This window comes from Lycium barbarum, chromosome 6 (assembly GCF_019175385.1).
Source record: "Lycium barbarum isolate Lr01 chromosome 6, ASM1917538v2, whole genome shotgun sequence".
NCBI classification, from domain to species: Eukaryota; Viridiplantae; Streptophyta; class Magnoliopsida; order Solanales; family Solanaceae; genus Lycium; species Lycium barbarum.
Window position 1 is genome coordinate 99,599,041 of NC_083342.1, and position 10,824 is coordinate 99,609,864.

A 10,824-nucleotide genomic window follows, 5' to 3' on the forward strand; every position below is an offset into this window, starting at 1 on the left:
GTGTAACCTAGAATATATCTTCCGGTAACATGTTCTGTTCTCTCGGTAACATGTTCTGTTCAAATCCATTGAGACTTTTAATTAAGTGTTTTACATATATAGTTATACTTCATGCTGAAAATTATAAGTCCAGATGAACTTATAGCCAAAAAGCTACATCCACGTGTCTAAACTATTAAAGGAGAAACTTCTATTGTAGAAGAGGTAACGCGGTGCCTTCTTTGGACAGAAGTTTTTCTCAAACAAGATAATGAGTCTGAGAGAAATCTCAATGATACCAATAAAAAGGGGACGAAAATCCAATCCCCACTGCTAATATAAATTACAAAACTCATGACAAAACAAAGAATGGAGAGAAACAGTACGTTGCTCTAGACTACAAAATTCACTAGGTAAAAAAAAAAAAAAAAGTATTTTCGTCAACCTGCAGTGTACATAAAAATGATAGGATACATGGAAATAAAGAATGTAAAAGGCAATGTAAATCATTGAAGTTGCAGGATCAACCGTTTAGTTCCATGGATCATCCCACCCGCTCGGACCTTCTCGCTTGACAAAGCTCATTATGGCTTCAACAGCTTCTAAAACTCTATTAGATAAAGAATGGTTCCCGTGTTCAATTTCAACTTTTTCAGCACCACCCATAGCTTTGCACAATCTGCAAAAGTTTGGAAATGCATAGAAAAGAACTATGGTCAAGTAACCATTAGGACAAAGAAATAAGAACAAGAACACAACAAAGGTGTCGGTGGAAGAGCATCATTGACATCACAAACTGTAGAAGGATTAAGTTTAGCAAGGTTTTTGTGCTTGCCTATCAACCAATGATTTCTTGTCAACATAATCTGGAACGTACTCGTCACCCATGGAAAATATAACCTGCAGACAGAAGGACGAATCAGAACACAGCCATTTTGTCTTTGTAAATCGAGGAGATTCTTAGGTCCCAATTCGAAAATGTCACGGGAGGTTGCGTTTTATCAACTTACTAAAGCTAGAGCCAGGAAATTCATAATCTCCATGTTCTTTCTTTTGCTTAAAAAAAAAAAAAAAAAAGGCTCGGACACCTTTCTACATAGAAACAAAAAGGGAAAAATAGCTTTCAAAACTTGAATGGACTTGGTCTCCTACCTGACAAGGAGTGTTGGACATGTGCCCAAGTTTCTGCCTCAGCTGATCATCACTAAAGTCAGAACTAAACAAGTCATCCTCACCATTGTATGCGCAAAGTGAGTGATATCTGTCAAACACATAGTCATTAGGAAGGCAGCCATTGTAATGAAGAGTACGCAAACACTTGAGTCCAAACAAGGAAACCAACTTGTTATTTAGTTACCTAGAAATCTATCATATGCAAATGCGCCGAAGCCAGGATTTAGATATCTATCCGTACTTTGGGCTAAAAGCAATGATTAGTTGAACCCACTGAACCCCGCCCTAGAGCCATATATGATCATATGTATGACAAATTATCTGATTGTCTTTGCAGGATCTCTATCAAAAACAAGTTCTCCCTGACGTTCAAATTCTTTTGATTCAATAGAAAGATTTATTAACAGATAGCTGCATCGATATGATATATTCCAGAGAATTTACTTATGCCTCGTGAAAGAACTCCCCCAAAAGCTGAAAGAGCTCTTCAGAGCGAGGTTTTTCTCAGATCATCCTCAATGCCTCGCCTTCTTACAAAAATTACAGTTCAATGAGGTGCAGGAAAGAGTGTCTTAATTGCGATTTATTCAGGGTTTTTATTTGATAAATTATTTTCCATTATCACAACTTCGTAATTGTGAACACTAACTTGAGGCATGCTTATTAGAACACATAGTTGGCCTCCTGTGAAATAAAATTTAGTAGAACCATGACCATAAAGTGGTAAAATGCAGTATATAGCTAGACTTAATAATCACTCTTACCTAAAGGCAGTAATTGGGGCATCTGGATTTGCCTCCCTTGGCATTAACTCTGATTCACGACCTTCACTTATCATGTTTGAGGCCAAATCAATCATCGAAGCAGTATCAGGAAGCGTGGCTTTATATTCTCTATCACTAGCTGGAGCCTGAAAAGCCAAAGAACATTATGGGTGATGCTGAAAGCAATACAATATCCAGATTACATAAAACCATCTGCATAAAAGTGGCTTTGATATCACATATACTATTCGTAAACGCTGTTTCCAAATTCACCACTCTGCTTAAGACTGATCTCTCAAGATAATATTACACTGCCAGCTTGATTCTCTTTCAGGAGAAAACCATTTGAGCTCACATAATTTGAGTGTCTGTAAACACCAGCAACTGATCCAGTACCCAGCAGCCTTTTTGACTTTGAAGGTCACCTTAGCTCCCTTCAAACTAAATGTTAGTTCAGGTCATTTATCAGTAACTGCAAGAGTCGTGGTCCATGTTTGAAATGATGTAGATATCAAGAGGCAGAGATGATCCATTTTACAAGAGGCAGAGATTGTCCATTTTAAAAATTTCCCTTTTCCTCACTAAAAACAGAAAGATACACTTGGATAAAACATAAACTCGAAGGACCGCGTGTGTTATCATGAGCATTGGTACAATAATTTAGCAGATTCATAGCTAAGATGGTAGGAAGCGTGTATTGAATTTGATTTTACCAAAAAATACAACTTAAAGTACTAATTTTTAAGGAGGTATTACCTGCAATATGGCTGCACGGACTGCTCTGGAGCATGCAGCATTTGTGCGCATATAATAGACAATATCCTGTATGGAGAAAGTCAGCTTCCTCTCATCTCATGTTTCGTGCAATAATGAAATTAATAAGAGTAGCATAGAAAATTAGACTCATTACTTCAAAGATATAAATACCTACCTGACAGCCAGTACTGTGCCCAAGCAGTACTACACCTTCAGAGTCTTCCTTGTTTATCAAATAACTTATCAACTGATCAAGCTCCATTGCGTCCTTTAGAACATATTGGAGATAGAAGGAAGTTTATCTCACAAACGCAAGAAAAAAGAGCAAATAGTTTAAAACATCTCCTACTGTTAAGTCACATCAGGCAGATTCAAAGGTTTACCGTTCCCAAACTATTGTTATTCAAACAGAACACATTCTTTGAGTGTGGTGCATGCATAAATGCGATGTTTTGAACGCACAGATGTTAAGACGTCACACTAAGCCATAATAACAGATTTTCTGAGGATCAAAATGAAGACTAAAATAAGAAAATAACCATTAATATGAAAGCAGATCAGGAACATGATATTCCAGGAGAAGATGAAGCTCGACACTTGAGCAAAACATTATGGTCCATGCAATATTTTTTATATTTAATAGGTATATCTATATGACACCATCAATTAGTTTTGTACACATACGCTTTCTCCCAACCTTAAGTTCCACCTCTTCCAAGAGGCCCTAATTATAGTCTACGCTCTATCAGTCTAAAAAAACTGCCCCTGACCAAAATGCTGATTTTAGTCATTGAATGGAGAATACCATATTTCGGCCAAGTTTCATGCACTTCTGAATTAGATTATATAGAAGAACTGGCAGCGACCTTTCCAGTTATACAAAAGTGTAGGAAAGTGAGGCTGATAGTCATGCTCAAGTACTAATTTAGATGAGGATGCAGCTGTTTGGGGGTTAAACAGTTCAACAGGTATTCTACTCCGTGTTCCTAAAAACCTTAATGTTTGTAAGCATTATGCTAACATTTTCAATGCATTAACAGGTCCAGTGAGTAGCACTCAAAGGTGCAACCTAGTGGTCAGTGAAGCATCTCTTTGGAGATCAAGGTTCAAATCCCAACACTGACGAAAAACACTAGGCGATTTCTTCTCATCTCTCTAAGCCTTGGTGGGTCCGACTTACCCGGAGGAATAGACTAGGTTGTGCAGAATCAGGTGAAGTGAATCTTAGTTTAAGTTCCTTCAAACCTTAATGAGTATAAACACCATACTAACATTTTCAGTTCATTAAAAAGTTCAACGAGTAAAGACCCCAAAGCAACTGCCTCAAAATCATGTGAAGCAAACCTTAGCTTAAGTTCCATCTCTGAGAGATCTAGGAGTTATTATGTGATTTATCCCTTTATATTCACCATAATTCCTCACAGAATTCCAGCATCGAAACAGTCCAAATTGTCTCTAGTCCAGCTTTTCTTATCTCCTCTTGACCTTAAAACTGTGTCAAGCTCTTAGCCATCGTAAGTCCTTTATGACACAGGAATTTTGACAAATTTTTGTCATCCAAACTTCTGGAAAAAAAACTACGAGCAAATTTTGCACTAAATTATGATGTCTTCCCAGCAGTCCAAGACATGCTTGAAATTGCACATTTAAGCTTTTCTTCTTTAGAAGTCTTAAAGATTTTCAGGAGAATGCAAATACGAGAACATGTTTCTATAAACTATAGGAGTTGAGAAAGAGATTTTAACTTTTGTCTAGCACAGCACATCAGTAATTGAATAACCTAATAAGCCTGTCAAGAACTTGAACAGAATAACACGAAATGGAAATATTCAGTACAATACACCATCTCACTGGTACCTCAGACATAGTGCAAAATCTATAATAATTGATAACAGTTTGAATACAAAAATTATTACTTGTCTCAAGCTTGAGGTTCCATATCCACTATAAGATGATGAAAGTAGAAACTGGACCAATGACCATTTCTCTTTATCCAAAGCAATAGCCAGAGGTTCTAAGTAACTGCAATAACAGAGATAATCAAGTTTAGAGACCACAAAAGATCAAAAGAAGCAGGTAGGACTATCAAGAGCAAATTTGATGGTCTGGCTCCTTACAGGGAGACTTTGCCGATTTCATGTTGTTAATTTTTTTTCTTTATTGGTTTCTTCTTTTTGTTTTTGTTATTTCTCCCTTTTGTGTGCGCATGTGTTAAGCCTAGAAAGAACTCCAATTCTTTGTCAAACCAAAGTAAGCATACAGATAAAATTATTTGTTATATATGCAATTCAAAAGAACAGTTGCTATTTACTATAACTCAGCCCTGGCTTCCCCCAACACCCAAAAATGGAAAACCATGTAAGAAAAGAAAAGACAAATCAAACAAGGAACAGATCAATAGAAAATCAACTTCTTTTTGATAAGTCAGTTCGAGAAGAAAGATCGTCTTATCTTAAATATATTCTGAAAACTTTATAGTGACCCTTAGTCCAGACCATGAACGACAAAAAGCGAAAAAAAGAAGAAGAAAAGAACATAAACATGGAGAAGGGAATGAAAAAGAGGAACAGAGGGTAGATGAAAGCGGGGGATGTTTAGACCAATATAATAAGTTACATACTCAGTAGCTAAAAAGCCATCCGTTAATCCACCTATGAAAATGACCTGTTGTTTATAATCTCCCGTTTTAAAAGCAACCTGCAAGAAATTGGAGGCACCATGTCAGATAATTGAGTCCTAAGAGCAAATGGCAAGGGAAGTCCTGGAAGCTTTTTAATCTTATATATAGTCCCTTAAATTATAACTTTCTCCCTTTTGCTCCCTCGCACTGTCTTTCAGCAAGCTGGAGGGGAGAAGAGAAAATAGAGCAGAACGTTTCTCCATTGTGCATTCTTCTATTTTACAGGCAACAGAAGGAAAGAAAACCTCTACTGTATTGAAGGAGGAAAGAGCATAGAAAACAGATTGGTTCTGCATTTTATGTTTGTGTGCTTGTTTTACGTTAGTTTAATTCCTGAATAACCATTTTCTTCCCGTGAGGTACTACTACGTCCCGATGTAAAATGCATGTCCAGTCAAGATCATGTTTGAAGCAAATAAAGCTCCACTAGCTAGAAGGATAAGTTATGAGCGCAAATAAATATTGAAGGATTATAATGAGCAAATCTTGACTTCTTCATAGATAAATGTTCTCTCTCTCAAAACTTGAGCCAATTCCAGAGGCAACTAAAGAAAAGACTGAAGTACCTCACAGTAGAACAGATAAAAAGCAACAATGGAGAGGTTTTTCAAAATATAACACCATTGCTGATACACACACACTAGGAAATCTTTCGAAAGGCCATGGAGGTTATATATCTTTTCTTGCCATCACTGAATAAGTAGCATAGAAGCACTACTGCAATAACATGAAAATTTTGTGATCCGGCAGGATACAAACGAAAGGAATGAGCTTGAATTTCAACCCAAATGCAGTGCGGGTATTGAACAAAATCAATAAAGCACCAGGCTTTTCCCCAGTAAAACCAGTTCAACGTTCAATATCAACAATAGCAAGAGAGCAATTGATGACCTGATTATAGAAACCTTTCTTTAAAGCGCGCGACATGCAGGCTAAAAATGTGCAAGCCAAAAGGTAAATAGCAAAAATACACTCATGAAAATTTTGTGATCTGGCAGGATACAAACGAAAGGAATGAGCTTGAATTTCAACCCAAATGCAGTGCAGGTGTTGAACAAAATCAACAAAGCACCAGGCTTTTCCGCAGTAGAACCAGTTCAACATTCAGTATGAACAATAGCAAGAGAGGAATTGATGACCTGATTGTAAGAACCTTTCTCTATAGCGCGCGACATGCAGGCTAAAAATGTGCAAGCCAAAAGGTAAATAGCAAAAAACCCCATTGTAAAATTGTGTAGAATTAAGTCCTGATGTCTTCACAAAATGAATACACTCATGAAGAGACACACTTGCACATATAACCTATCCGTTTACAACGTTAACCATCAAATTTAGACACTAATTAGCTCAATTGTGGACTGATCTACATTAAAGGACTTCTGTTCTTAAATTTTCAGCTTCTTGCGCTGTTGGTTCACTTCCCTTTATGGGCCCACAGTTATGGTCCTTTATGCTCGTGGGCATTGTCTGTTTTGGTAGAATGGGTCTGATTAGTTTGCCTACTAAAAAGCGCTTCACAAAATGAGAATTTTCATTTCTCCTCGTTTACATTTGATATAGAACACATCCAGTCTCCATCCTCCAAGGATATTTACATTTTTGGTCCATATACTCTTCCTCAAACTGGAGTTACACTTTTCTCATAACAACACTCGTCCTCTCTTAGACATCATCAACTCCCCCGAACAAGGATCTCTCTCTCTCTCTCTCTCTCTCGGTAAGACATTGCAGTTTTTTTTGTTATATATCATTGCAACTCTGTTACCACTTGTTGGCTCAAAGGTTTTTTAAACTCGCGTCTATATTAACGTATCCACAAGATGAGTGTTGTAGAAGTATGAACATTGAGAGGATTTGTAGTCATACAAAATTAAACAAGATTAGAAATAATCATATTTAATAGAAGGTACAAGTGGGCAGCAGCAGGATCAAGTTTAACTGTATTCATTTACTTTCAAGTTTAAATGTGTTAGCGACGAACAAAACACAATGACAGCAAAAGATAAATTTGCAGGCAATACCAACTAATTGGGACTTGGGATTAAGGCTTACGCAGAGGTAGACTTCCGTTAAATCTGGCATTTGCAAGACTATAGTTAGTTTGATTAGAGGTTTTTTATTTTTCAGTTTTTGCTTAGAGATTTACACGCCAATATTAAATGTAGAGTATACCTAGTGACCTAACTGTCTTTAATTTTAATGATGGTGGTGTTGGCACCATCTTGCGTTCATCTCGACTAATACACCGAGAATTAGATACTTCCCGCCAGTAATAAGAACCACATAATTCTGTCCACAAAAACTCAACACTTAACTGTTGAGTTTAAAATTTACCTTTATTAGGATTTGACCCTAGCATTGTATGATCCATTCTAGCTTAATTGACCTTTAGCCCAAACCCTTGGGCATGGAAACCTAAGGCTTTATCAAATAGTGGAGCGAAGCAGGTTCAAATGGGAGCGAAACAGATATTGAGGATTTATATCACCAGCCCAACTACTCTGGGATCAAGGCATAGTTATATCATCTGGTATAACGTACAACTATTGGCTTGTCCTTTATGCATCTAGCTATGACGGGTCTCGCACTTCTGTCACTAAAAGGCGCCTCACTGAGTAAGGATTTTAAATCTCTTATAAACTCAATGAATTCAAAGAAATCAAATATATGAACAATCAGCATCTAGCTATATCTTGCTCTCCATGGTCTATTCCAACTTCATCGACTATGAGGTCATACCCTTGGGAGTGAGGACCTCAGGCTTGGCCCAAATGGAGCAAAATGGATATTACGAATTCATATAGATAACCCTTACTAGTTTGAGATTGAAGCGTAGTTGTGCTGTCATCCAGTATTACCTACAACTTCCATCTTATCCTTTATGCTTCTAGCTATTATACTTTTTGGCCAGATGGGTCTCACATTGTGCCCACTAAAAGGCACCTCACTAAGTAAGGAGTTTATACTTCTTATAGACTCAATAAACTCCTCGTACAAATCTTATATATGACACACTCAATCTCTACTCTCAATTGGGACTCACTCTAGTGTTCAACACGCTCAGATTTACCAATGGGATTGTATCTCATTCAATTAGAAAATGACAGATGAATCTGCAAAGAAAGCAACAAATTTGTGGGTTCTCTTATAGGGTCATAGCAGAGTTTATTACCAGGTTGTTTATTTCGCAGTTGTAATCAGAAAACTAGGGCAAAATATTTTCTCCACTTGCAAGACCACTAATGTTTTGGTTAATCGAATTAAAGATGACACGTTTCATTGAACCCGAAAGGTCAGCTATGACGTACTGCATTAGGACTTCCAATAGTCTAACTATTTCTCCATAACCCTTCTTATCCCTCCCAAAAACTCAAAAGTTGATTCCTTTTCAAGGAAACAGAAACTCCTAGATCAAATGCAGTTCTGAAACAAGTTTTTAAAGTTTGCAATATAGTTTAAAAAAAAAAAAAAAACCTCTAGTATCATAGAATCACAAATTCTTAGGTATCCTATACACAGCGAGTCCGAATGGAATAGATGATTCATACAGCAGATCCCAACTAGTCAAGAATTGAGGCATAAATGTCACAATGAACAGTAACTATAGCACAATTTCCCATACATTCCAATCCTTAACACACAAAATAAGCTCAGATTTTTTCAAATCAAATATCAAACTGATTTGCACAGTTGAACTTTCACAAGAAAAGGGAGCACTTAGGAAACTAAGCAGGCCAAAATTGGCTTAGAACCATACTCTCATGAGTAATTTCCTATAATTCACAGAAACCTAAAGCAAAACCTTCCCCATATATCACCAATACTTAACAACCCCACATAAAAAAAAAAATCAATTCTTTTTGCCAAATGAGTAGCAAACCAATATGCAAAATCCAATTTTCACAAGAAAAGAGAGTAACTTGGGACTCAACAACACACCTGAATTGCCTTAGAACCATCCTCTTATGAGTTCTTTTATATAATGAAATCACAATACTAAACAACCCCGCGAGAAAGATCAATTCTTCTATCCAAACAAGTATCAAACCAATATGCAAAAGTCCAATTGTCACAAGAAAAGAGAGTAACTTGGAACTCAACAAAAACAGGCCTAAATTAGCTGAGAACCGTACTCTTTATGAGTTATTTTCTATAATGAACAGCAACCTATAGCAAAACCTTTCCCATATATCACAATGCTTAACAACCCCACACAAAAAAAATCCATTCTTTTTCCCAAATGAGTAAAACAAGAACAACATGCCCAGTGAAATCCCACAAAGTGGGGTCCAGGAAAGGTAGAGTGTACGCAGACCTTTCCCCTACTTGAGAGGTAGGGAGGCTATTTCCGGCACAATGAAAAGCAAATCAAAGCAGTATAAAAAGTCATGGCAAAATACCATAAAAGCATAATAAAGCAGTCTGAAAAAGAAAAAAAGGAGCAGTAACTACCACAAATTAATACGATTATCAAACCAATATGCAAAAGTCCAATTATCATAAGAAAAGAAAGAAACTTAGAACTCAACAAAAACCAAACCTGAATCGCCTTAGGACCATACTTAAACATTACACCCCTGAACTGTTTTTTCCCAGTAATAGGACCACCACCACCGGAAACACTGTCAGCACCACCGGCTGCGGCGGCGACCGGCATCTTGAGACTGCTTGAACGGCCACGAACTATGCCGGAAAACCAAGAACCCGATGATGATGAAAATGAAGCAGAACCCGTTGATAGATCCATTGATTAAGCAAAAGGGTCTGATTTAAACACGGTTTTTATCATTTTAAAGGTTTGGATTTGGTAATGATGGAAAAGTCTTCATTGATTGGAGGTGTGGTTTACTACGAAGATGTAAGAACAAAGACACAACTCTGACACTACTGTTGCAAGGGGCAGGTGAGTACCGAGATAGTTTTGAAAATTTTCAATTAAAAATTCAAAAAAAAAAAAAAACTCCTATTTTAAAGATTTTGATTATTCTATTAATAGTGCATGCTTCATTTATTTACCAAGAAAGTAATCAGTAGGAAATACAAACTCAATAATTATTCATTTACCAGAAAAAATAAAAATAAGATTTCAATTATGTAATCTAAGGTGAAAACCATTTATCCATCCCAAACTTTGCTTTAAAAATCAAACTCCCCCTTCAACTTTGAACGATAGATATTCTCTCCCCTTTATCCGAATTAACTTTTTAAAATGATTATTTTATCCTTACATTATCGACCTTTTTCTTTTTTTTTTGCTTTTTCAAAATCATGATAGTTTTTTATTTTTTAATCTATGTAACAAACTTTTTATGAATAAATAATACTCATTATTTTTCAGACGAAAAAAGAAAAGTGAGAAATACTAATTGAGTATATAATTTAATGATGTCTATAATAAAATAAATGAGCAAAATAAAAAGATTAATTTTATTAATAGATCATTACACTAATATCTATTTGTACGAGTGAACA

At 36.3% G+C, this 10,824-nt stretch overlaps 1 protein-coding gene across 1 annotated transcript; it reads right to left on the reverse strand.

Moving 5' to 3' along the window:
• Positions 1-257: 257 nt before the first annotated feature.
• On the reverse strand, positions 258-10,274 carry LOC132645001 (UPF0613 protein PB24D3.06c). Its single transcript, XM_060361719.1, has 9 exons — positions 9,893-10,274; positions 5,293-5,369; positions 4,589-4,694; positions 2,848-2,940; positions 2,673-2,738; positions 1,917-2,062; positions 1,132-1,240; positions 815-879; positions 258-658 (listed from the first exon to the last, which is right to left on the reverse strand). Exons 1-9 carry the CDS (start codon positions 10,097-10,099, stop codon positions 511-513), a joined length of 1,017 nt encoding a protein of 338 aa, XP_060217702.1. The 5' UTR covers positions 10,100-10,274; the 3' UTR covers positions 258-510.
• Between the last annotated feature and the right edge of the window lie 550 nt (positions 10,275-10,824).